The sequence below is a fragment of the Tigriopus californicus genome, chromosome 1, assembly GCF_007210705.1.
Source record: "Tigriopus californicus strain San Diego chromosome 1, Tcal_SD_v2.1, whole genome shotgun sequence".
In the NCBI taxonomy this organism is placed as follows: Eukaryota; Metazoa; Arthropoda; class Copepoda; order Harpacticoida; family Harpacticidae; genus Tigriopus; species Tigriopus californicus.
The window spans coordinates 5,943,497-5,970,679 of NC_081440.1; the positions used below are offsets into that span (position 1 = coordinate 5,943,497).

The 27,183-nt window shown below is 42.8% G+C and overlaps 3 protein-coding genes across 6 annotated transcripts in view; 2 read left to right on the forward strand and 1 right to left on the reverse strand.

The window, feature by feature from the left end:
* The first annotated feature begins 3,742 nt into the window (after nt 1–3,742).
* LOC131880172 (homeobox protein rough-like) lies at nt 3,743–9,572 on the forward strand. 2 transcript variants are annotated; one of them, XM_059226721.1, is made up of 5 exons: nt 3,743–4,800; nt 4,869–5,284; nt 5,353–5,656; nt 8,992–9,226; nt 9,298–9,572. In XM_059226721.1, exons 2-5 carry the CDS (start codon nt 5,108–5,110, stop codon nt 9,491–9,493), a joined length of 912 nt encoding a protein of 303 aa, XP_059082704.1. In that variant the 5' UTR covers nt 3,743–4,800; nt 4,869–5,107; the 3' UTR covers nt 9,494–9,572. The 2 variants fall into 2 exon arrangements, with proteins under 2 accessions (XP_059082704.1, XP_059082696.1); XM_059226713.1 differs by having other exon boundaries at nt 3,743–5,284.
* Nucleotides 9,573–11,565: 1,993 nt separating this feature from the next.
* On the forward strand, nt 11,566–15,371 carry LOC131879507 (ankyrin repeat domain-containing protein 50-like). Of its 2 annotated transcripts, none has more exons than XM_059225861.1 (6): nt 11,566–11,814; nt 11,871–12,117; nt 12,188–12,571; nt 13,714–14,028; nt 14,095–14,449; nt 14,973–15,371. In XM_059225861.1, the coding sequence occupies exons 1-6, from the start codon at nt 11,757–11,759 to the stop codon at nt 15,228–15,230; spliced, it is 1,617 nt and encodes a 538-aa protein (XP_059081844.1). In that variant the 5' UTR covers nt 11,566–11,756; the 3' UTR covers nt 15,231–15,371. The 2 variants fall into 2 exon arrangements, with proteins under 2 accessions (XP_059081844.1, XP_059081850.1); XM_059225867.1 differs by having other exon boundaries at nt 11,567–11,814; nt 11,880–12,117.
* Nucleotides 15,372–16,010: 639 nt separating this feature from the next.
* The window catches only part of LOC131879454 (uncharacterized), a 64,083-nt gene continuing 52,910 nt past the window's right edge, over nt 16,011–27,183 (reverse strand). For both annotated transcript variants that reach the window (XM_059225794.1, XM_059225786.1), the window contains 4 exons: nt 20,391–20,617; nt 17,704–17,955; nt 17,394–17,580; nt 16,011–17,312 (listed from right to left, as the gene is read on the reverse strand). In XM_059225794.1, the coding sequence (XP_059081777.1) occupies nt 16,430–17,312; nt 17,394–17,580; nt 17,704–17,955; nt 20,391–20,617 (1,549 nt within the window). In that variant the 3' untranslated portion in view covers nt 16,011–16,429. The remainder of the gene's footprint in view (nt 17,313–17,393; nt 17,581–17,703; nt 17,956–20,390; nt 20,618–27,183) is intronic.

Consider the following 27,183-nt stretch of genomic DNA (forward strand, 5'->3'; position numbering starts at 1 on the left):
CATTAAAATAACTTGACATTGAACTAAAATTTCAATCCTCGACCTTAGCATCCCTGTCCACATTCCAGTGGTGCATGGCTCGATATTCTCATGGTCTTTACCATTTAAGAGCGATTGACTCCCGCCGACAGAGCAAATGAACAGGCTTCCTGAGTCAGACACCACCTCCATTTTGCGCTTTCAGTTTCACTGCTAGATTCTTGGATACAGTTGTCTCCTTTTCTCTCGTCTCACCCGTCTCATCACGGTGGTCAAAAAGCCTTATTTAGTTTTGAGAGAAATGCTCAAATCCAACTTTGCAGTTTTTTTATATCCCCCAAAATCGTAAGGAGCACTATTGATCTCATCGCTTTCTTCAATTATTGCTCAGATGAAGCGCTTTTATCCTTCAAAGTTACCCAAATTTGAATGGATTTTTCTTCCAACCTTTAAAAAGGCTTTTCATCCACCGGATCAGTCGACTTACTAGTGAGATAAGATGGGTAAGTTGAAAATCAAAGAATCCAGCTCATAACTTTTGACATAGACGTTCAAAACTGCAAAAAAACACGTTTTACATGTTTTTTTTTACGTTTAGCTAATATGACGAGAAGAAAATGACGAATGTATGAGGGAACAAGGGTACAAGGGTAAAAGGATACAAGGGCTCGAGGATTAAGGGTTGTTTGGTTTTAATCTTTTCTCAATTGTACTAAACAGTTTCACAAGCATTTTTCCGCCTTTCTTGTCATGGTTTGAAAAAAGTTAGCATTAGGCAGCCATTCCACTAGTTTGACGAGAGGAAAATCAGGGTCTTATTTTGAGGCTAACTTAAGGGTCCCGTCATGCACTTAGAAATACTAAACGTCACAGAAAATGTAAATTGATATCCCTAGTTGCAGCCTCCAGTGATTATCAAATTTTCCCATCAGTAGTAAATAAGTCACAGTATTTGAGAAAGAATTCAAAAGAAAAATCACGGAGGAAACCTTTCTTCATTTCTTCTTTTCCTTGTTTAAAAAACAAGAAAGTAACTGTAACCGGATGACTAAAAACCCCGTTCCCTTACCTTTACTTTGATTTTGAGGATGGAAACATTTTTGCTAACATTCCATTGAATTAGTATCTAGTAGGTGGAAAATGTGTATTCAAAAGTGACAACTTTGAAAATTTAACGGCCTCATGAATTGTTATTTCATTTCACATACATAACTGGCTTTTGCAGCTGAAAAAATGAGCGGCAAATGACATTCTGATTATACGCGTAATTCTCCGAGACAATGATTCCAATTTTCAACATTTAGAACATCTTCGTGAAAATGAAGAACACCTAAACTTACTAAGGACTTGCCCAACCCCAACCTAATGGCCATTCCCAGAGTGGGAACAGTACATGTAAATCATGAAATATTGCAATGCCTTACTTTAAACAATCCAATGAGGCAAGGATCCTCGCAATTAAGATAACAAAATTATCTTTATGCCATCGGTTGTCTTGGTACTATCTTGAAGTATGGGTCTAGAATAATTGCATCTAGGTGACTTTCAAAATGCTGCAATAAACAAGCTTTATTTTACAGACGTGTATAAGATTTATCCTTAATTGACTGAAAAGTTCCGTTAATCTTTCCAACCTCTTTCAATTTGCAAAAACCAACTTTTTGATGTGTTTGCAATTTACAAATAAGGGATAGTAGAATCTTACTAATGCGTCCAGAGGTTGAAGTTGAAATGAAAATCACTGTTAAAGTTGTTGCATGTTAGCAACCATTTGTTTTACTTTGCTGGGCTTAAAGAGCACAATTGGGAAGAAGACGACCACATCTTCCGAATCTCTCGAACTTGTCAAGAACTCGCCATTCCAATACAACAAACCCCACAAAAATACATAAGGCAAAAAAAACAAAGCGAGTGTCTTTTTATAAGGAGCATACGAAGCATAAAACTTCATGGAATTCCTAACCCTACCTACTACTATCAGACCTTCTTCGATCGTTCAACCCATAACTCAATGACCATTGTAGAGATCCAAGCTTCGTGTTAGCTCATGATTGTTTCCTCGTGAGAAAAACGCAACCTGGAACCTCGCACAGCCTCTTCATCTCTTGTGGTCGTCTTCTTTTCCTTCTTCTTCGTCTTCTTCATGTTGTTGTTGTGCGTTCTGAATGAGATTGGTGGAGGCTGTCTCTTCACTTGGCCTCGTCTCGTGGTACAGTGGCATGTGGTTCCTTCCTTCTGTGTTCGTTCCCTCTGCCAACAGCTTTCAGCTCAATACAATTTTCGAGCCAATATTCGTGAAAGATACCTCTATCCTTTCTCATGCCGGGTTGGATGGAGGCTGTATGGAACCTCGAGGAGATGCTCTGAACGGAGTAAGTGAGTGGTTCTTTCTTGCTCGTCTTTGGGTTCCATTTGTGTGGAAAACGGCAATTACTCGTTCTAATAGCCATTCACTGAAAACAAAGATCATCATCCTCTCGAACAAAGTTCTCACTCCATCCACGCTCTGAGAACAATCTGAAGATATTTTCCAAGATTCTAATTGATGGCTATTTGTTCCCTGACAGCCAGTGAAAGGGGAAATTACCTTGAAGTACAACCAAGCTTCGAGCACCGAAAATGACTTTTTGGTCCTGGAATGGAACGGGGAAATCTTGGGGGAATCTCGAACCATCTTTACTGAAAACCTATTCGCATCGCATATGCCATAAAATCTTAGGTACTCAACGAGAAAGAATAATGATATAGTAATGATAATAATGAAAAAAAGATAAAAGTGTGTTTGGCCTGACGCGTGACTGTGGTAATGATAATAATGAAAAAAAGATAAAAGTGTGTTTGGCCTGACGCGTGACTGTGCTCATTTTGGGTCGTGAGCTCACGCCCCTGAAAAAGTCTTGTTCAATTCGTATTAGTAAAGCTAAGAAAAAATTGTTTTGCCGTCGAGCACCATACCTAGAGATTCGAATTCGAGTAGTGGTCTGAACACAAGCTACCGAAAAGAGTTGCTACTGTAATGAAAACGAGTTTTGACAACCATCTGGAATCTACCCTCAGCGGCAAAACAAGTTATTTTTCTGATCTTTACTTGCGTATTAGTATGTCCTTTAAAATCAAACTGGCTTTCTCCAACTTCTCCAATTGAGATATGAATGTGAGTGTATCATTTCCCAAAAGTATTTTCATTCATCGGGCTCGCGGTCGTTGATGAATCAGATTCATTGTGTGTTATTCCTTGCTCGTTCCAACTTAGTTGAATCGTATTCTAGTCACACACATCACTTCTACAATCGGATCATGAGGCATTATTTCCCGAAGGATTGCATGTAAGCGAAAATACCATTAACATTGGAGCTAAAATTGACCTGATATTACACATATCCAGCTAATTAAGTTCAACATTTTCACCTGCTCTCTCTCTCTCTCTCATTTGACCTGCTCCTGCTCCAGTTATTGCACCGTTCACTCAAGGTACATGGTGTTCCAAAAAGACGCACCTTGGCGGCATGCTCCAGTATATACAGTAAACAGACGATCGAATCACCCGGTTAGAGTCCTCGTAGAAAAAAGAGCAACTCTGAGCTGCACTTCATTTGCAGCAGCAAAGCAGATAAGGCGAGTCATGATTACAATCACCCACTTAAACAGGGTTGCACACACTCGTTCGAATAACCAAGGAGTCACCACATTCGTCTACCTCCTTTCAATATTTACCTGCTTGTACGAGATTCATATAGCCAACTTACAAAATATTTTTAAACCAGAGTCTCATCCAAAGAAGTTTGGGACATGAAAACGTTTCTTGGATTATGATGAGGTCTTAAAATAGCGTTTCATATGATTTTGAACTCTATGGAGTTGGTTGCAGAGTTGGTCTTTGTGCAAATGGATTACGACGTGCTCGAGCAGAAGGTAGAGCTGCAATCCATATTAACCATTGATGATTAAGATAACGCCGCTTTGGAGGTTGGCTGATGAATGAAATGCATTATTGAGAGGCTTATTGGATTACCTTTGGACGAGGTCATGAAGATGACAATCTTTTCCTTACCTTCTGACATGAACCAATCCCAACAATGTACGATTTACACCACACACATGCTTGACGAGCAACCAGTGCAAGGTGGTTCGCTGGGGATTTTTTTTATGACTTATGCATTTTTACCCTCAATGTCAAGGCATTTTTATTGTTGGTCGGCTAAGAATGTACAAGAGCCATTGTTGCCAAAAGGAGCCGGAGCACAGTTTTTGATAATGAGGGTTGAGTGGATCCTCATACCCAATAAGGATCTATTTCAAATGTAACGATTTATTTTATACCCCATTCGATGACGGCCATGTACCGGTGTTCGCTCATTTCATGACCTGATGATTTGATCGGTGCTCGAAAAGCTTTCTCTCCGTTCCTCGAGAGCCAATGAAAACGCTTCCGCCAGCGGAAAAGGGAACGACCGGCTCAATTTTGACCTGGTGTGCGCGTCGCAAAAGGAGGTTCGAAACTTCGTTTCGAAAACATTGAAAAAGCTAAGAAAGCAATTGCAAGTTGTTCATCAAAGAAAACGCTATTAATGAGAACATCTTCAAGTTGGAATAACCGACGAGTTTAAATGGGATGACTTGGGAATCCGGAAGCCGTTGTTAGTGGAATCATTTCCCACCTGCGCTTTTAACATGACCCCACGTGGTTCGACGAGAGAACACGGGAATTCTTCCTCGGGACCGCACTAGCACTTCACTACATGATGAACTCTTGTGACTCTCGACATCACACCAGGAACAACGGCGAAAGCGCACCTTCCGAAAGCTCGAGCATGGATCCTGGTAAGCAGATACTGCTCATATGAAGGTGTGTGTGCATCTCACCGAGCGTCTTTGACAATTCCTCGTAGAAAGCCGACTTGCTGACGACCACCCTCTGGACAGAGAGGTCCACTCATCCGAACGGGAAGCTCTCTGACCTGATGAGGTAGACGTGTTTAAGTGGGGTCATTTTCACGTTGATCCTCCTCCTCTTCCTCCTCCTCCTACTACTACTAGTATTACTAGTCGTTTGCGTTTGGTTTGCGGCTCATTGAGCTCTTGAGAGTAGACAAGGACACTTGGTTCCGATCAAAGAGTCAAAGTAAACATGCCTGTGCACCCTTTGAGTAGTGATCATCTCGAAGATCATGATGTCGAAGTTGTGGATGAGGTCGAAGAGGACAGGCCTTTGGATTGTTCCAGCACTTCCAACGAAAGTGGGCATAGTGACGATGTGAAACAAACCCCAGTGATCAGCACCAAGCTACACTCAAAAACATCTACAGTAAGTCCAAAAGTGACGTCATGTCGGATGATGACTTCCCATGATCACGATCACGCCCTCAATTTCAGGTCAAACCACCCTCTTCACATCGAGAGTTCTTTGCCAAATTGTACGGTTCGCACGATGACGTGAATAAAAATGAGACCAAAGTGACAATACCCAGATCCAGTCCCCATCTCTTAAATGTCCCAAATATCACGCCCCCTCCCCAAGGCACACCCTCTTTTTCTCCCTCATCGGGCCTGCCACCTTTTGTTCCATCAATCCCCGCTTACTTCAACTCTCCTCAATGGGAAACACCTTCGCCGGGATCGAGCCCACAATTCAGATTTGGCCCCGATTTCCCGTTTCCCGGCGGATTGGCAGCGTTTCGTAAGTACTTTTTATTCAATGCATCGTTTTCGAGCACTAATTAAAGCTACGTTTGTATTACTACAATTCATTTGTTTATTGGAATAGCGTAGTTTAAAGTACCCGAGATTTTTGGTTTCAAAGTGATGTATTGAGTGGAAAAGGTAGGAATTTTTCAAACGAGCAACTGAGTGTATCGTGTATTTGTATTTATCCCCCAGAATACTAAAACGGGCATCAAATGAGATCATTTTTCACAGATACAAGAAATTGAGAATATAAACCGTAAAGCCAAAGAAGAACGCTCCAATCGGAAAAATACTAGAGGCACATATTTCCTACTCAAATGTTTCAATATTTGTCGACTAATAATTGGTGATGCCAAAGGGAGTCGCCATTCTGAGTTTGTAGTATGAATGATGATCGTAGCAACCAAAAATGTCACAAGAGCTTTCTAATCTTGTGATGGGTAATTAGAAAATGCTTTCAGCCTGATTTTCCCCGTCGTGGTTATGATGTCTGTAAGCAAAAATTCCCCAAGTCCATCACAAGGAGACGAGGCGTGAAACGATGGAGAATGATGCGCGTTATGAGCTAAGAGCACCATTTGAGTTAAGAAGGACTTCTCATTGTAATAATCATCATCATCACCATCGTTCTCTCTCCACTTTGACGTGTTTATCTTAGTCACTGAAAACATTTTGTTCGGTTTGAACTGACAAGAAAGTAAAGTATGATCCGACAGATGGACTCTAACACAACGACTACCTTGTCCAGGTTCTCCTCCCCCTTCTTGTTCTCATTGTATGTGCCCAACCACGGACACGTGTTAGGAGGGATCATCAAATTAATTGAAAGAGAATACGAACCTTCCTGACAGAGCAACCGAGGTGCAAGTACATACTAGCCAATATACTTACTCTCGTGCCGGCTTTTGGCAACGTACCTACACTATATTACGAGTATTAAGTGTTAGATTACACACCTTTCATTTGACCTGACAACTGATTTATGGCATAGAACCTCGCTGGATGTGGTCTAGGTCATTTTTGCCCCCCAACATCTACCTTTAATGAGCTGGAGGCAATCCAGTGAACAGCTCCTAGTTTTAACCACGATTGCTTCTTGGTCAGGGTTGGAAGATGAACATCCCTGCCTGAGGGTTACTTTCTAGTTTTTGGTACGCAACTCCAGGGTTGTGTATGGTTATGGTTTTTTATGCCATGTGCGCGAACACATTAGAAGAGCCAATAAAACTCGTACTTGAGCTCTTATTAGCTCGTTTATCAGTCAAGGTCTGAAACGAAGGGGGTGGGTTGGAGTTCATCCTGCCAACCAATCAACCAACCAACCATCCAACCAACCCAGTGGGCACCCACCACTGAGACCATTTCCCCAACATTGGCGGGGAAGGTGTCAAAAATTAATTTATTTCATATGAGATTGATGGCATTGGATCATCTCACAGATGTCCTTAAGCAACGAGCGGTAATAAAACAGTGGGTAATACCTACCCTCATGGCTTAATTGAAGAGAATTTGGTATTATATCCTACCAAACGATGCATTTTGGGTGTTTAAAATGTCTTGACAAAAGTATATTTCTCAGCCACACCTTTAAAGTATTTGTTGTAAACTCGAGGTTGGATCTTAAAGCAGTCCAAAATGATCTCGTTCCATGCGATGATAACACTGTATTTTCTTCTTTTGTCAGTCGCTTCTGCGTCTTCAAAAGTACCCCTGTATCAGAGTAAGTTCCAATGACCAATGATGACCTCGATGATGATTGGATGAAAAGTAAAAGTCCAACAGAAAAGATAAGCCTTCCGTAATGTTGCCGAATAAGCAAAAAAAAAAGAATCTCTCAGGAGCAATACTTGAGATGATCCACTTGCACCCCCAGGGTTTGAACGCAGTTGGATATTGGTTCAAGCGATCGTCTCCAATGGATCAGGGTCATTGATACGCACGCACAATGATGTATGCAATAGTCTGGAACCCCTGGGACTTGGCTAATAGGATGAACTTTCACATGAGAAATTTATGCAAAGGACCATCATGATCTACGCATGTTTTGCTCCTGACAAGTCCGCCTAATGGGTACCACCAACGAATGTGATCCATCTGTGGCTCACCAATATCAACTCACGTCATTGATAACAAAAGCTTACTCGTTTCGGCAAGGTGGATTTGTTGAAAGTAATATGCATTCAGTTCCGATTCGTGACGCCCCCACATCAAACAATGATAGCCCCCTCTCCCCTTGATTCACACCATAAATTTCCAGTGTTTCCATTTCGTCTCATCATTCTGTGAATATTCACATCATCCATTATCATTGTCAGCGGCTTTGGTGAGAAATGACCATCCTGACTCGGCCCAGGTCATCATCCACCAACCTACAGATGCATGTTGAGTAACAATTAATTATGCTCCAATTGAAGTAACTGCACTTTGATAAATGGGATCGAGCAGGAATGAGTCCGGGTGCTCTTTTACCGTTCAGTCCAGACTTCGGGATTGCTTTCGTTTTGATCGTTACTCATCATGAGTGACTGCAACCACCACCGCTACTTGTACTTCTACTACAACTACTACTAGTAGTACTACAACAACAACAACTACTCTCACTCACCAAATTTACTCGAACTTGATGTCATTGAAAAACAATGGGAACAGATAAGATGAACAGCAGCTGGTTTCAGAGGTACGAAAGCAACCAGTTCCAACTTCAGGGTAGGGGGAAAATGAATACGAACAGTAAATTGAAGGCAGAACTTCTGCGGCTTCTTTCCAACCCTCACCCATATGCGGTTCACATAAACTTGGTACTAGATTTACTATCATATGGACTCGGGTGAGAGTGGCTTGAAAATTTGATCAGGGGACAGTTTTTGATCGGATCAAATCATGACTTGGGACGGATGGGATATGGTAATTTGATTGCTCTAGACAACAAAGGACCTGGAAGTGGAGTTTGGCTTTTGGAATTAGGATCAAAATGTAAGGCGGCATGCATGCTCGATGATGGCTGATTTAGTGCCAAGTTCCCATGAAGAGGAAGTGAGCTGGATTTTGTCTTAAAGATCAAGCCTCAATTTGGCAAGACCAACTTTTTTCCTCGTCATGATTAGATTATCAAGACATCCCCCACTTGCTCCTCAGCCAATGAGATTGACACATGAACCTCCAGGGTAATTAAGGAGCTCAAACTTTCCCATCATATCAATTCCTTAACCAAGATGACTTGGTGGGCCTTTCCCATCAGGAGCAGAGTATTCAAGAGTCACGAATCTTGGCATGATCAAGTCCGTCAAGCATTAATGACACGTGCTCTTCCCCTCAATTTTTTTTCAGTGGCGCGAAGACGCAGGAAAGATGCCCGACAAAGACGACAACGAACCACCTTCACATCCGATCAAACTCTCCGATTGGAACTGGAATATCAGCGCAATGAATACATCTCCCGACCTCGACGTTTCGAACTGGCCGAGTCCTTGGATCTGACCGAGACTCAGATCAAGATCTGGTTCCAGAACCGCCGAGCCAAGGATAAAAGGATCGAAAAGGCCCAATTGGATCACCAGTACCGGTAATTTTTACTTTGAAATACATCATTTTGGGGGATGTTTAAGAGGAAGGAGAACATGTTCCATTTTTTAGGTGCCTTGCCTTTGGCATCCCACCCACGCCCTATTCAAGTTCGTTTTGTACGGAGTGCTACTACAAACCAGGTTCCTGTGGATCCTTGCACCAAGGGAGCATGTTGCCGAGCCCTCTAACCAATACGAGTGGTGTCAATGGATCTGCGTCCCCTTTGCCTGTCCATCACAATGATTTCAACAAGCTAATTCAATGAACCCACATTCCATCCCCTGTTTGAATGTACAAAAATGAACAAATGCTAATGATTAATGAATGATGAAATAGACACAGATATCCATACAAAGTCAGGCCTTCCTTATGTCAATGATTCGAATTTTGAGTCCTCGCCGTTTCGAGTGCAGTTCACCTTCCACAACAAATTTTGTTAAAATAATATCTACTTAATAATTTTCGAGAGTTGCTTTGATTTCAGTGATATACAGCACATGTTGTTATATGGAATGAGAGAAAATAACGATCACAGAAAAAGTACACTAGTTAAAGTGCCATTTTTTCAATTCGAAATTACACTTCAATTTGAACTTCCGGCTGGATTTGAGGGAAAGTTTTCCGTGGTTAGTCATGTGATCAGATGTGGTCAGTCTACAGATTTTCCGCTTTCAAATAGATCCACGGGTTTATTTGTTTTGCAAAAGCGCATTATCAAACAATTTCCCTTTTTATGAGATTTTATTCGAGAACAAATATCCAAGCATTACACCCATGTCACGTGAACACAGCTCTGGCCAGTGTCACGTGTTTTTACTTTCATTTAGCAACATATCGCACGATAACATTTCATTTCAATAGCCCATTTCTTTGCTTTCAAATGCACCACGAGTTAAATCTGTTCTGATCCTCTTGCAATGAGATTGTAATTCTCTTTGTCCATGATTGCTTGGTTCAATTGCACAGCCGTGTTAAAGCAACCCTACCAAAATCATTTCCACTTGGAAGCGTGGAAATGAAAATTTGAGTCATCAGAAATGCTCCTCGAGCTCCATTGTACTTGGTTGGGTACATTTGTCATGTTCTCACACCTCTCATCAGACATCTCTGTGGAGGCTCCAATTCAAGATAGAATAGGCAAAAAGCGAAAGATCGGTTGGCACTGCATTTTATAAGAACCTGAATATTGTGTCCCCTCATCAATGGAAAAAGCTAGACTGTTCAGTGAGGCCAATATCGAGCATTTCAATATCGGTCTACCGTTAGGCTTAACAGTAACTCTTTCGTGGAAAAGAAATCGGATCAACCGATTGATTGGGTGATGATTATCGGGTCGCCGGTTATCGCTCATTCCCATCAGGTCATGATCGGATAATTGATCCTAATGAAGCGATCAAATTTCCCGACGATCTCAAAATAATCGCCACTCTGGCAAATATGTCATACCGTACATGACGTTAATTAGTTCACACTGGACCCATGGCATCCCTCTATCCTCTCTCAAGATCTGACCGAGCCACCAAAAGTACTCTATACAGCAGCAAAGACTCGTCTCTACTATTAGTCGCACTCAAAAACCTGTTCGTTTTCAGTAATGACATTGGTATTGGTTCCTCAGAGCCACGTTGTTCTCTTTTCAGCACAGGTCTCTTTATTAGTATCCATTTAAACAAATTACAGCTCTGTCGTGTCAAAATGATGAGCGAGAAGGACCCAAATTACCTCTATTTCATGTGCACATGCGCACTACCCACTCACTCTCCATGTGTACAGTGAACATCCGTAGTATTCCAACAACAACAACAACAACAACAACAACAACGTTGTACCACACCATCAACGGCCGAGCTAATTGACGAGCATCTGTCCTGATCGTTGGTCGGTTCTCCATTGGATTGGAACTCATCTCTTTTGGAAGAGCTCTCTGGAGCATCCAACGAGAGTTGCTGCGGTTGACTTGTTTGTACAGAGAGAGATAGAGTGAGTATATGAAGTTTCGGACTAGGGGGAATTGGTCAACCGCAGAACGACCTGGACAAGCAAATTAAGGAATCTGCTCTTGCGGCGACACGAAATCATCTCGGATATCATTGGTGGCCAAAGTCAAAAATCACTGGCGGATGAACGCCATGAATGAACGGAGGCGAGTTGGGTCTTGGACGAATGATGACCATTTTTTTTTCGAGAGCGATTCGGGGGACTTAACAAAGCATACTTCCTCAGCAGAGTGGATTGAGAATGAGGAATGGCAATCTTGGATGAGATTGGTCTTTAAGGATTGAAGCGTGACATCAGCAGAGGAGGAATTCAAAACAAAGCCAAGGAGGCGTGAAAGGCCTCTTCTTTTAGACTCTTCATCGTAATTCAAAGGGAGATTACTGGGTTTGTTTGCCGGCCAGCTTCGAGACTGAGAGTGGCTTAGATCTGGAGGAGAACCTGGATTTTGCCGTAATTTCGCATTTCCGCTCAAACGAAAAAAACTCACTGATCATGCCAAAAAGCATCATTGTGATAGGAGCTCTCCAAACATGCGGACCATATTGTTTTTAGTGTGCTTAGCCTTTGTGAAAAGATCTCTTCAAGTGGGTAAGAATTTGACTCATTTATTCGTTGACTACTGGCAACTCCTCGCTAAAGAGTAGTATTCTTAGATATTGCCATTGTGGCTGATGTTTTAGACATCACCAAACAAAACGGATCCTTCTTCGATCAAGCCTTGTATTTCAATAGTTTAAAAGGCAACGCCCAAGCTGTCCGATCATCTCTGAACAACGGGGCGGATCCCAAAGGTCAAAACCAGAATGGTTTCACACCTCTCCATGCAGCGGCCTTTTCCGGACATGATGTGGTTGTATCCATTCTTTTATTATACGGGTCGAAAGTAAACAGGTGAGGCGGGCAGCTAAGGTCCGAAAGATGGGGACTTTTACCGAATCTTATCCATCCAATGTCTTGATAGCAAGTCCAAAAAAGGAGCCACTGCTCTACATTTGGCCAGCATCAATAATCACATCAACGTTGTGAATATCTTGTTGGACAAAGGGGCAAATCTCAATGAAACGGACGATTATGGAAGAACATCGTTGTGGTTGGTGTCATTCTTTGGCCATTTGGACTTAGTCACATCATTTCTGGAGAAAGGCTCAGATCCCAATCACCGATCCTACGCAACTAAAGCAGCTCCCATTTATGTGGCAGCTCAAGAGAATCACGTGGAAGTGATCAAAACGTTATTGAACTCGAAGGTTTTGGTCGATGTCCGAACCAAAAACGGTCACACTGCGTTGGCCGTGGCGAGTTCTAGAGGACACACAGATATAGTGGAAATCTTATTAGATCAAGGGCACGGTAGCTCGACAATTTGGAAAATGATCGCAAGCCTAAATGTTTCAAAATACCTTGGGACACAAAAGGTTCCGTTACTAATCGATATTTCGCCAATTATCTTTTGAGTTGTGAGCTTTTGGTTTGATTGAAAAGCAAATATATTTACTCACGGACAGTGAGATGAGGCCCTCTCAAATCCTCTATGGTATAAAGAAGTAAGAAACCTTTTGTGTACAGGGTCGTGCATGTGATGTGATTCAATAATTCAATGGCTTATCTGAAGGCAGTCCAGTACATGGAGCAAATTGAAATCTTGAACAAGGAACACAACATTTGCGAATTATGAATGGCTTTTTTTTACATTGGGCGAACAATGGCAAACGAAATATAAGGATTTTGACAAAATGTTAATTCAAATATGCCCGTCTTTGCACACTGTCGTACTTGATTAAGTCTTCTTCAAGACAACACAAATTCGTTTTCTAAGACCGTGTTCGAAGCCATTGTGAGAGGCTTAAAACTAATACAATACAAATTAAATCTAGTTACGTCTAGGAATTGAACACCTGCAGGACCCTTTATTATTACTGGTTGACTTTGTTTCGAAGAATTGAAGTATTCATTGAAAGTGTGAAGAGAACAATTTTATTTTACAAGGACCGGTTTTCATGGATATAAAGTTCCCTCTCCGGCACCCAAAGGAAACCAAACGCCACCATTTGAAATCCTATTTTATGGCGCTGTATTCACGAGTGGCCGGAATCTAAGTTTCCAGCCACATCTTGAAGAAAATAGACATTCTCCAACGTCAAATTTGGCTTCGAGTGGTTTCGAGGGAAATTCATACCTTGAAAACCGGTTCTTGTAAAAGAAAACTATGTATTCAATAGCGGCGGCGTTCCTTGCATGCAGTTTATTCAAATGCTCTCGGGCAAGCCCTCATCGCTCTTCTCTTCAAACTCGACGGCATGAAATGGGCGACCGCATTAAAGGTGTCTTCTTGACCTTGTCGACTTTCTTCAAGCCTCACGTTTAAAAACTCCACGCAAAGAATGTCCCCGCAATTGAATAAATAGCTATTCTTCACAAGTTAGGATAATACATTCAACCCTTTTGCAATTCGATTTCGTAAAACCGTGCCCTTATATCAATTGTAAGCAATGCCAACGTGAATGGCACGGACGAGGCAGGTCAGACCCCATTGCATGTCGCCGCATCAGCCAATCGCACGGGTGTGATCCAAACCCTGCTTGATCACCAGGCCAACGTGAACCATGCTGACTCCTTGGGACAAACGCCAGTTTATTGTGCGGTCCTCATGGGCCAAGAATTGACAGTCGAGCTCCTGGTCGAAAACGGGGCGGACCTCGACCTCGAAGATGATGATCTGATGACCCCTCTCTATGCAGCAGCCTATATTGGCAACCATGCTGTGGTAGAGAAACTCATCTCCCTCGGAGCAAATAAGGAAAAGTGAGAGTGAACTATTGATTACCTTCGATATTCCACATGAACCCAAATTTCGTGTTTTGATTGCAGAGCATCGGTAGACGGGTTCACACCCTTGTTGGTGGCCTCGCAGCAAGGCCATTTGTGGGCCACTCAAGTTCTGACCGAGTCCGGGGCCAATTTAAGCGCTATCACATTCGATGGCGCAAACATCCTCTTTTGGCCGAGTTATTTCGGTCACATGCATATTTTGGATTACCTCAAGCCTAAAAGCCTCTATTTGAACCATCAAGATGATCGAGGACGAACGGCTGTGTGGGCGGCCACTCTAGGCAATCGCTCTACAGTCATCGAGGCCTTGGCGGATTTAGGGGCCAATGTCAGCATTTCTGACAACAATGCCTGGCAACCCATTCACATTGCGGCACACCTTGGCCACTTAAAGGTACATACTTTCCTCTATATACTCTTACTGTGACCTTGAAATTCTTCCTTCCTTGATCAATCTCTTATATACTTATGTATACAAGGAAAGTCCACTTTGACTTCTATTTTCAAACTCAGATGTGGAAAAGCCTCTCTGATTCACAGCTTTTTAAAGTATGTTGGGCCGTCGTAACAATTCAGATATTTGATTTTGATGTTTGAAAAACTTAAAAAAACGATTTAATTTGGTTTTGCTTGTGGTTTCGATTTTTCCCCTCATTATTAAGGAGGGGCAAGAAAGTCTTATTAAGACACCCCAAACCAAAAATAAGTAAATTGTAAAATTGCAACAAAAATTGCAAAAAGGACCACAAATGACACTAAGATGCAAATGGAATTAACGTATTCAAGTTAGCATCATTAGTTTTTAATAAGGACCGATTGTCTACCTGTCGTTTGGACGATCAAAATGACCTGTGCAAGATCTTTATTGTCCCTTCTCATTTTCTTCGTAACTCTAAATAGTTTTATAATCTCTTAAGGCATTGAAGTTGTTGCATTCCCTTGGAGCGGATTTGGAAGCACTCACTGCCGATGGCCGAACTCCGGTTTACATCGCCAGTTCCGTCGGACACCTTTCCATCGTCAACTATTTATTGGATTCAGGAGCAATGGAGAACACAGCCACCGACTTTGGATGGACCCCAACATTTGTAGCCACGATTCGAGGCCATTTTAGAGTGGTAGGAGCCTTATTGAATGCCAGAAAGGACAATTTAGATGTACCAATCGATAACTGAAATACACGCCAAAGTAGGTTGCGTGATCTTACAAAAACACTTTGCGTGTATACGGCGGGAAATCGATAAGAGTCACAGCGTCCCGTAGGATGGTCCCACTTTATGGTGGAACCAAAGCACATTATGTCCCAAAATGATACACCGTGCTATTTTGAGTTATTAATTGATAAGAGGCAGGATCTGGCCTTTGAGAAAATTATGCTGCATTTGTCTATCAAGGACATCATGTCGTGCCAATGTGTCAACTCGAAGTTCCATCATTACATCAAACACATGTTCCTAAGCCTCAAACGAGTGGATCGAATTTTGAGTCTCAAGAAGTTGACCGAGGCAATTGATAAAGATCTACAATTCTTCTGTGAGCTTTTCCGTCTCAGTCTGACGTGGGAGAAGCATCTCTCCAAAACTGAATCCATTACAAATGCCATCTATTTGGAGGATCTCTGGCACCTTCAGGAAGTACAGATCAACGACGGACCCATCAAATCCCTCGACCAAGACTCTAAACATATCCTAAGAACTGATCTGGAGTTGTTGAGTCTGCCCCAAATTGAGAGCGAGATCAAGAAAGCGAGCTCGGTTCTGGTTCAATATCACCAACTAAAGGAGACCGTCAAATACGAGCTTCACATGGCTCAATGGTACACTCAAAGTTGCTCGATTTGCCGTAATTTGTGGAACTTCTTTGAACGTGATTAACTTTCTCCTAACTTCAACCCTAAAAGTGTGATTGAGTCTGTTAAGTTTGAAGGAATCATAAAGGTAAAATAAATCAATATATAGTTTCAATTTAGATTATATTTCAACCCCTTTGGTCTGTTAAGTTAAGAACGGATGACAGGGATAAAAATATGGTAGAAAATGTGGCAATCAAAAAAATACATTTAGGGAAAATGGTTTCTTCTCTCTCTCTCTTGCCCAACACAAACATTGGACCAAGTGGCACGCGTTATTCGGTTATTCGTCTAAACGAGTCAACAATTGACTGCTTCTTTTTCAAGACTGACTTTGATTTTGACTTAGAATCGGTTCCAGGTTTGTTTGTGGGTATGGATTCTTTGAGAGAGGTTTCCAGTTCGTTTTGCATGATTCGTCTTTGAAAGGTCATCATTTGATTCTGATATTGTTGTCTAAATTGTGAAAGTTCAGAGTAACCAGAGCGGTCGGTCATTTCGATGGATTCACATGGTTTGAAATTGTCACAAGTGGGCCAGGATCTCCACTTCTCCCGGCGAGCTCCGGAAATATTGAGTGGAATCCGTGATCGATCCGGATACGGTGACAATCACGGAATCGCCAATGTTGTTCGTCAGAGTGTGATTGGAAGAATCACTCACATCGCCCGGTGTCGATACGATCGTGACCAGACTAGAATGAGGATTTGATGGCGGCTGCTGTTGGGGTGGTTGTGAATGATGATGATGATGATGCTGTGGTTGAAGATTCGCATGTTTTGACCGCTTCTTTCCAAAGGTGGAGCGGTTGGTTTTGGACGGAATGTAATCATGAGTCACGGCCACGATGGCACTCTCTTCGTCCTCGGCCATGCTCTTCTTCATGGGCGAGTTCTGAGGCGAGGACGAATTGGACGTGGACCGATGATGGCTTACGGGCAAAGTGTGATGAATGCCGACAGACAGGGAGGAGCTAGACTCACTAGTACTGTTGTTGTTGTTGATGTTGGTAATATTGGGGGAGGTTCCGGATATCATCCGGGCGTGATGAACCAAGGCTCGATGAGGCTGTGACCAATTGGGAGGCAATGTGGAAACCCCATTTTGACTAGAGGAGGATGAGGCAGGAACATGGACTTGGTGGGGATCCCTCGCTGATACGGAGGTGGTCGTGATGGGACTCGAGTTTGGCGCTGAAGACAACGTGGAGGCCAAAGTCGACGTCGTGGTCGTGGTTGTCATGGTGGCATTCCCACCCTCCGACCAACCGGACTGAGGAGCAAATCGATTGGTGCCCTGGGCGTGATTAGAAACAGGGATGGGCGGGACTATGACTTGGTGTTGCTCGGACACTTGCGACTGATAACTGGGCGGACGACTGTGAACCATGGCATTGGCCAATGCAGTTCTGTAATAAAGCAAGTTAGGCAATTCATTATTTCAAAAATGACATGGGGCATAGCCCTGGTTCTTCTTAGTAAATAGTTACCTGAGCTGTGCTCTGTACTGAGGTGGAGGGGATATGCAGGCATTGGCGGAGGCCAATCCAGGTCCTCCGGACCCGCCCGTGTTTGCACCCTGTCGATCCATAAGGAGTAATCGGAGACGATATTCTTGCATACTGGCTTGATACGTTGGAGGCGGCGGGCGATAATTGAAGTCAGAGTACATCATGGCTAATAAATTAAGAAGATTTCACCATGTTAAAATCCGAATGAACGTCCTTAATGGCCGCTTATTTGCGGTCAAATTTCATAACATTCCACCGCAAACCATTAGCAAATGAATTGATGTGCTACCTGCATAAGGATGTTGAGCTCTTCCCGCCGCTGAAGCTGCAGGCTGACCACTGGTTCCACCACCCGCACCGCCACCACCACCAGAGTAAGGGCCATTATATCCCATGGGAGGCCTTGAGAGAAAACGACCCCCGTGGGTATAATCCTCCTCGTAGGGTCCACCGATCCCAAGTAGGGCTCGACAACTCGGAGCATCCGTCGCTGTGAGTCGCCAAGCAATGCCGCTAACGGTAATTAATACAATGCCAACACCTGCAAGACAATAAAAGAAATGAAATGAGGACGATCAGGTTGTACGGACAATACATAGAAGAGTATAAAACAGTCCAATGAGGAAGGTGGATTTTCTTGGCATAATTCAAATACCAAAATCCGCCTTTTATGTAAAGCGACTACTAGGGATTGCTACGACGACTACTACTATACTATGCTACTATAGTCCTTATTGTCGACCCCCCAGAAACCATAACGTCAAGTGGAAGTTGCCATAAATCTCAGTAAATGGGATTATTCTATTCAGGCTTCTAGCTTTGGCTTGAAGAAAACGAATACTGGGTTTTCGCGTTTTTTTCCCGCTTTGCATTTCGTCTACCAAGGGGAAAAAATTGAAAGCAGCTTTGGCTTTTGTAGATTTACGTGGCATTTATGGCCGCTTGGCCGTATTTAGATGTTCCCCTCAGACCCCCTTGGATTTTAATACATATCCATGTTTTAAATAATATTCAATGCAAATGAAGGCAAGGATCGCAAATGTCGTCACGGTTGTTTGGTAAAAATAAAGCCAGGATGAAATCCGCTTTCACAACCTGACATCTCTACCACGTAAGAGTTTTTTCCTCACCTTTTTTGGGATGGAGAGGATAATTATACACACCAATGATTGTGATGACACATTAAGCAATTATATCCCACTGTTTCAAACAAATTCTTAACGTCATCATGAAATTTGCAAGGCCCAGATTTGGCATCGCCCATATGTGTGTACTGTATATATCGGGGAAAATGAACCTGACATCGACCGAGAGCATTTCGTGATGAGCATGCTTTCGCTAGAATGGGGCAATTTGAAATCATGGTTTCATCTGACTTTCATTCGATGACATATAGCTACTACGCGAATATTGCGCTATCAAAAGCCTGAGGTCTACGAACAGTATTGTGTGGGAAAAGAATTTGCGATCAGTGGAGTAGACGGACAAGTGATGTTGCACAATGTGAAAAAAGGGCCTCCTTCTTTTGTAACCATGCGTGACTTCTTAGTTCCAGCTTCTCTATGGAGAGCTAAAGGAGTACAATAAATCCTGGGCTTGGGGAGAGAATGCCTTCAGACGCTCAATTTAGCTGGGGATAAATGACAAGCCAGAGTCGGATCTCAATGAAATGCAAGATAGTGATCCAGAGCGTGGATATTGACTGCAGCAAAATCGAATGCCATTCCCGAGCACATGGTAGATCAAGTTAAACTGTACATAAACAAGCAACTCCCCCTTCTCTTTCTGCATCATGGTCGTGGAGAGACGTGCAATGAAGTTTTATGGGCCTTGACAAACCCAAAAATGGAGAGAAAATCTCAATTAGAAATGCCTTGAACATCTGATCTTCCCCAGCTAACAAGACGGTTCTTGGCTCGATCTTCGATGCAATGAATTGGATTCACCCCATTTCGGGGCCTGAGTAATGGAAAAATGCACGATGCCTAGTTTAAACTTCACGAGTCTGATCTGATCTCTGTGACGAGTGAGAGATGAGAAACACAGCTGTGACCAATATGAATTTGACGAAGAATGGAACATTATCTCTCATTGGATCCACCTCGGCAAGAAACAGTTCAGACAGGATCGCATTTCACACATATTGATTGTTAACCAAGGGGATCTAACCGGACATCAAGTAGTCGTTCGTGCATTCACGAACTCTGTCCGATCTTATTTGGGATTGATCTGAACAAACTCGAGCCCACCGTGAAGTTCGATTTGCCACTCCCTGTTAGCATTTTTTATTTCTCCCATTGAATTGATGGCTTTGGCAATTTTATGACCATTAACTACCGTAGGTAAATAGCAATCCGATTGTCGAGCCCTGCCAGCTTCAAAAAGGGCATGGCTCCATAACAAAAGGCTGATCTTTGATAGGTCTGTGAAATTGAAAGAAAGTTCTTTCTGATTTAGGAAAGAAGGCATAAAACGAAAAAGGACACTCGCTTTATATATACTATACTACATGTCTTGATGCCATGATAATGGGAGGATCGAAGTTTTAGAACTTCAAATCTGTAACCTTCAAATGATCAATAGTTTCGATTAAAGTGCAGTACATATCCAGCAAACACTAAAATGGAGATTAATTTTTTTTTTGAGCAAATTGCCATACCTCGTTTGGCACGAGATCTATTTGAAATTCAATTCACCCACTTTTACCCTTCTATCTATTGATTGCTTGTAACTTTTATTTTTCATTGACTTTTTGATAGGGGATATCAACTTTAGATTGAACTCGAATCAATAATATTCAGTGCACCATTCAAACTGAGTAATGAAAACTGAATAAATCATGATATCCTCGTACAGTTGAATAGGAGTATCGCAAAATCCCCAAAAAATCAAACCAATTTCCGACGCCATTCATTGGATCAATCAACAGCATTTCATTCAAATATTCCTATCATTGTGAGAACGCGTTTTGCTCACCTATCATGAGTAAGGATACGGTGAGATGTTCTCGTCCGGAGGCCTTTAAGGCCCCCAAGACCGTGCCAACCACGGAGCAGCAAATCCCCAAGAAGGCGATCATAACAATAAACCATCGGATGGAGACAGTTTGAGTTACGTGAACTCCACAGCAGTTCTTGCCCGATCCGGATCCACCCGCTCGGAAATCCTCATCGCCAAAGAATGGAGGGTGCCGGAAATGTGATCTGAAATAGACAACCAGGACAATGTTGAACGTCAGGTTCCAATGCAATTACTGTAGAGGGCATGAATGCCGTTTTAGGAGGGTCTCCTTTTTTGTGCTTGCCCATGTGGGAGTTTAATTGCCGGCTTGATTATGAACTCCTACTGAATGTGGCATGTATACAATAGTAAAATACCAGTCAATGCTTAACAGTGTGCAAATCAGTGAGTGAATCTATTTCCGCTTCATCGGTTCTAGTAAGTAAGTGAGCGTGTTTTTAGCCAACCAAAAAAGGGAGATACGGACGGGGTGATTAAAAAATCATCAGTATTAAATATTGATAAAATCTCAGCTCAGATTTCCCACAAGGTTCGGCTAATTTTGAAGTTTTCAATGTCAGCCGTATCGACCAATCGCTCGACCCGTTCGTTGAAGCTTGAGAATTGAGCTCCAATCATTTTTCTTGATCAACGGACCACCTCCAAATTACTATCATTGAGTCCATTTTTCCCTGACTTTGCTCTACTAATCCTTCATTATCCTTGAAGGGTGCAGCTCACCGATAATTTACAATTTCACAATTGAATTTCTTCCACAAATTTCCCTCCAAGTACTTTCATCTCTTCTTTCTCGCGCTACGTCATTGCTCAATTCGCCTCCCTCTAATATATTTGTAGAAAATACGTTGGCGTTCATCCTGTAGCAGGTTTTGAGTCAAAACCTTGGACAAGTTTTTGACCCAAATTCCCGATCAACCCTACATTTAAGGCCTAGCCAGATCTGCGAACTCCAATTCATTGGTGGAATAAATATCATATGAATATGGAATTACGCATTTTCCGTCTTCAAGCACTGGGGATTGTATTCCTAGAAGCGATAAGTAAGTCCGCCAAGAAAAAAAATCTCGCCGGAGACAAGCTCTGTAGGACAGGTACTCGTTCATTACATCGACATCGAGTAAATTCTCAATGTTCAACAATCAGGACATTCGTGTACGTACAATGTTCAGAACGTACTCCGAGCCATGTGAAATCATCGAATCGGAGAACGGATATTGCTGAAAAGGCCAAATGTTGCATAACAGCATAATATCCCAAGGTTGCTCGGTAATTCCACACTTCCCAAGGAAATGTCTATTCATGAGGCTTCATCAAGATATTTAGAGGTCCTTCGCCACTTGAGAAGGTCAATCAGCATTGCCGTACCAGCTAGCCTCCAGGCGGATGTTCGAAAGGCTAATTTAGTATAAAACCCATCTCGCCAGACCTTCGTTCTGAATTGTTGCTCATTTTTCCGGGCATTTCGATAGAATGTGGCCCATCATTAATACTGCAGCTCCAATGTGTGATTTCAGGCTTGATCGAGCAGAAAGGCCAAGAAAAGACGGGAACGAACAACAAGAAAGAGAGGAAGACCTCTTAAGGTCATGGAAGACGAGTCGTCGTTACTCTTCTTCGGTATCAAGCACGTACTGCACCTCGTGGCATGGCCATTGGACGAGTACTACCTTGTAGTACTTGTACAACCAATTAGAACAGTCTGTGTGCAGAGATTATCTTGACCTTGGTTGGCTGGATGCGGCTTCAAGTTCGTTCATAAGCTTGGCAATCTCCCGTTTCGAACCACACTCTATAGGAAACAGCATGAATGCAGAGCAAGCAACCGCACTATGTACAGTGGGTGACGTAATAATTAACGACGAGACACGTGTTCTCTCTCTGATAATCTATGGTTGACATCTTCTAATGAGTCATTAGGGATATGTCCAGGAGGGAGAAGTGAAAAATATTGCTGGCCAAAGTAGTGAAATAGATCTGCATATAATGTGAGTCGTTCAATGCGTATGGGAATTTTCTGCTGGAAACTCACATTTGGACCTTGAGCCCACGTGGTTTGGATGGAATCAAACATTGGGAATGAAGTTGTTTTGGTGCATGAGTTGTGATCTTGTGTGCTTGTGCCCTTCTCATCTGTCTTAGCCAAACATTCATGAGATTGCTATTGACATTCAGTTAATTGAATCGAGAATCTAAGGCAATTATTCAGTGACCATGCATGTGTGCCTGCTGTTCTATGTAGTAGTACACAGAAGGAGTGTGGCTGCGTAGTAGTATGCAGGGTGCACCACCAACGATTGCACGCTCGACTACCCAATTGTGCTTGCATAGCAGGCCTAGCAGGAAGACCGTGTTGACGTGATGAAGACTTGGAAATAGCAAATTCAATTCTCCATGTTGGTAATTGGTACGATATGCATTGGGTAGTGCACCAAACCTCTCGAGATAATCGCCTCCCCTTATTTTGTTATTCATGGGTGAATTTCTCATTTCTTGTTCTTCTTCGGATTCTTCATTAGCATCATCAATAATATCATCATTATCATCATCAACCTCAGGAAAAACGAGAAGGCACCTTCTCCTCATAGAGTACCACAAGATCGTGCAACATGTTGGGCTTCTCAGTCCATTCTCCTGTCATAGTGAGTGTACTACGTATGTACGTAGTAGGCATGAAAATCATGGCCAAGACGGACGTGCACGATCCAGGTCGTCGTCGTCGTTTCAAGATGCAATGCCACCTAAATTATTGTTATTCTCAATTCATGGCCATTTCAAAATGGAACTTCTGAATTCATTCCCATCTCAATTCCCCAAGCGAAGCACTCAAGCCATAACAGAAAGGTACTGTACTCGCAATAATGAAGAAGAAGAAGAGGATGATGATGATGATGATGATCATCATCATGCTGATCAAGAAGACGAGCGAGAGGGAAACGAAAAGATCAAGTACACAAGGGACGTGAATAGAAATGTGGATGGAGCTTCAATATTTGGATAGCCCAATGGGAACAACCATCATGTCGACTTGAAACTAAAATTGAACTTTGGAACAAGTCAAAAGCATCGGAATGTCGGAAATTTTTGCAAATGCAACCACTGAAGCCCTTAGGGCAATAACAGTATGATATGCTGTCTTTTTGGTCAAAGGTGGTCAATTCCTTGAGGAGTAAACAGGCCATACTTCAGGGATATTCAGAATCTCCTAGCTTATTATTGCCCAAGCAATCAACGGTGTTGCACAGTCAACATAGCAGAAACGACATGCACCGGCCTAATTGGGAATCAATGCATATCGAAAGGAACCATGTCGGCCTAAGAGGCCTATAATTTGCCTTCTAGTGCTTGAAAGGGTAATGGGTATCAGACCAATCCCTACGGCGCTTTCAATGCAGAATGGACCAGAAAAAATGGCATAGTTGCCCGGTATGGCCTGAAATCCATTGAGAGGTAACAATGTCCAGCTGAAATGATGGTGTCTGGAAGAATGGGATGGATTTGGCACGAAGCCGTGCACCGACATGACTCCGTGGATTCCACCAAAATGTCAACGTCAAGAATGAAGCGATACATAACGGAGAACAACCATGCATGATCTACGGATGCAAATTGGCGGGCGTTTACAATGGATTGCGAGTGGTTATCGAATAATTCACTTCCTTCTTGACCATATATGAACATAAGGTAGGTAGGTGTAAGACAGGCAAATGGATAGGTTCAGGAGTTCACAAAAGATCTCACCTTCCCGGAACAACAACACCAAACGCATTGGAAGGATCCTCTTTCCTCGAGGGAGTAGAAGTGTGAGAAGAAAACACGATTCGGAGCCTCCGCAAAAGGCAATGAATAATTGCTGGCTAGCCAATTTGGGCGACTCATTGACACGGCACGATTCATTGTCGAGAGAGATTGAAGTGAACTTTGAGTGGTGTAAACTTCAGAGTGCACCAAACATGCCGTGATTGTAAAGAAAGGTTCTCAAATTTCTTCTTCTTCGCTCACTGACTCCGCTCACTCATCGAATAGCTAAGAGAACGAGGGCCTCCTCCTTGGGGGCCCCTTTTTGGCAAGGAGAATCAATGTCGATTCCTAATGAAGAGGGCTTGAGCACTCTGGGGAACAAGTTCTCGACATAACAGCCAGGCACTATTTGTACAAGTACGACGGAACGTGAGCTGACTGCCCATCTTTCCTTAGAAATGTTTCAGTTGGAGAACAATGATCCTCTTATTAGAACTTTTACTTTCGTTCTAATCATGAAAGACTTGAAATCCGAGGGGTTCCTCCCAGCTGGTTTCATCCCGTCCTAATTTTGAAAAAGTTTGTCTCTTGGTTAAATCCAAAGTACACCAAGGAGTCTATGAGAACAAAAGGCCATTTTCACGGCTGTCGTCACAAGTCGACGGTCCAACCACCCAACTAACCACGCAGCCAACCACGCAACCAACTTACTAGTCTGGCAACTCCCAAACGAATGGTTTACTCTGCAATGAAAACTGGTCAGTTTCCGATGTTCCTGATGAATAGATTATTTAGACAGACGGGAATTAATTCCGCTGCATAAGTCTAGATCCAGACAAAATATTGAACCATTGAGGATCCATTCAGTGTATGTGAATGAAAGCATGTGTGCGAGCATCCACATTTTTAGGGAGGGAGACAGCTGCCAAAAGAAGGTTTCTTTTCAGTGGGAAAAGAAAGAAAAAAAGAGACCAAAACCAGATCGGCCAATTAACCGGGGAAATGAGGGGCAAGTAACGTGCAATCGATGGTCTCTTTGTTATGTGTTTCATCAACCAACCTCTGAGGCGATCATTGAACAATATCTACGAGAGAAACTTCAGGTTCTTTTTGCTGTGTTGAGGATTTCTGATTTGAAACCTTCTTATTTTCAATCTTGACATTTAATTACATTTACAGCTTAAGGGAATGATGACGTGCTTCAAAACTTGGTGAAGAAAAATACTGCTGGCATTTTGTACAAGTCAGATGAGATATGCAAGTCAGTATTTTTCTAAAATCTATGCTCCAAAGTTCTTTGAACCAGTTTCCGAAAGGATAAGAAAACTAGGTGTTTACGTAAAAAGGGAAGACCCCCGTCTTCCCACGTGAATGAATATCCCCGTGAAAGTTGGATCCCAAAATAGAGATAATAGGTTTTCCTTGAGCTGGAGTCCTATTCAAAGTGTGTCAATTCGAGCCACACGACGCCATTCTCACTGATAAAATAACACCTTCGTTGCTTGCGATTATAATTTGGCGCCTGCCAGTGGAAAGCGAACAAGTGAGAGAGAGAGAGAGAGAGAGAGAGATATCACAACCAGCTAGCTAGGCCAAGGATGATTTGACACAAAAAATAAGATGAAAACTCTGATTGTTGATCGGTGATGTCACGACTTGTCTTGCATGGATGGCCTGTCGAAATCGGTAGAATACAAGATCCGGCATCTACCTGCAATACGACTTAACCCAAGCAGTCAGTACAGAACGTACTCGCACTCACTACAAAGTACCGACAAATATTTGGTGAGATGAAGTGAAATTGGCATTTCCCGACGCACTCGAGGAAACCCGGTTCAAATGTTTTGTTTCTGTGGCTCGTCGGGGGTCTTAATTTCGCCGCCAAAACCAAGGATGAAGAAGCCATTCATTGGCACTTGGAAGAAAGAAGAAGAAGAAGTGCTGAGGAGAGCCGAGAAGGGGCTGAAACAAGTCGAGTTGTTGGTCTTGCCACCATCTCCAATCGAGTCCATTTTCTGGCACAGATCACAACCTTTAGATCAGGGTTGCCATGGTAGTCGTACTGGAATCTCCTGCATCTCATTCACCTCATTGTTTCTCAGATCTGCTTCATTCATATTCCACCTGGGCATTCGCACTGGTCAGATCAACCGAGAGACTAGATCCCCTCAGCTCTGGCCTTCTCTCCATGGTAACCCTGGAATCTCGGATCTTCAAGGCCAGGGATTAGTCCTCGGAGGCTCATCCTTCCGTGGCGGGATTCTCTTCCAAGAAGACCTTCTTTACGCCACACTCACACACGCAAGTTAGGAGAAATGGACAGGGAGAGTGAGAGAGAGAAAGAGAGAGTGGCTTTCTGGCAATCTCATCATTTGAACGATGAGTTTTTTTTGGCAAACAAGCGTGTTCAACTTGAGAAAAATAAACACGTTGTCGTCGTTCCCTCCCTTCTTTCTCGATCAATGTACTCAATTCCCGTGCGACTCTCACCCAGTCTGACAGTAAAAATAGTTTGATGGAACGAAGGATGCTAACTAACCCGATCTTGCAAGTCGTCGCCTGGAAATAATTCGCACTGACATACATACTATGGGGAATGGAACGAGTCAATTGGGTGGGAGAGTGACCTGAAGCACGTGAAGCCATAAATTTGCATCTGTGGGGTGTGCGTGAGTATATACACACATACTCGTATATAACGTACATTCTCTTTGCCTCCCCACATTCTATTATGATGTTGAACACCCCTGAACAATGCTCCTGTTCATTGTCTAGCCCCGATATGTAGGTAGTGTTCGTGCGACCAGTAAATGGGAATAGGGAAGAGGCTAAGGTACATAGAAAAGAAATCGGGCCTCGCTTCTTCTTTCCCAACGACAGCATTGGCGTGTAATGACGGGAAAATGTAGTTTCAAGCGTGTCCTTGGCGTACTAGTACGTACTGCTAGATCAAGTGAGGGTTACCAAATGAGAAGGATGCCTCCATCATCAAAGGCAACAAAAATGGCAT

Excerpts from the sequence above, each read along its gene's own strand:
- LOC131880172 (XM_059226713.1), top strand. The coding sequence starts at position 5,108 with ATGCCTGTGCACCCTTTGAGTAGTGATCATCTCGAAGATCATGATGTC. Across the intron at positions 5,285-5,352 it reads TACACTCAAAAACATCTACA|GTCAAACCACCCTCTTCACA; the intron begins GTAAGTCCAAAA and ends CCTCAATTTCAG. Across the intron at positions 5,657-8,991 it reads CGGCGGATTGGCAGCGTTTC|TGGCGCGAAGACGCAGGAAA; the intron begins GTAAGTACTTTT and ends ATTTTTTTTCAG.
- LOC131879507 (XM_059225861.1), top strand. The coding sequence starts at position 11,757 with ATGCGGACCATATTGTTTTTAGTGTGCTTAGCCTTTGTGAAAAGATCT. Across the intron at positions 12,118-12,187 it reads TACGGGTCGAAAGTAAACAG|CAAGTCCAAAAAAGGAGCCA; the intron begins GTGAGGCGGGCA and ends ATGTCTTGATAG. Across the intron at positions 12,572-13,713 it reads GAAATCTTATTAGATCAAGG|CAATGCCAACGTGAATGGCA; the intron begins GCACGGTAGCTC and ends ATCAATTGTAAG.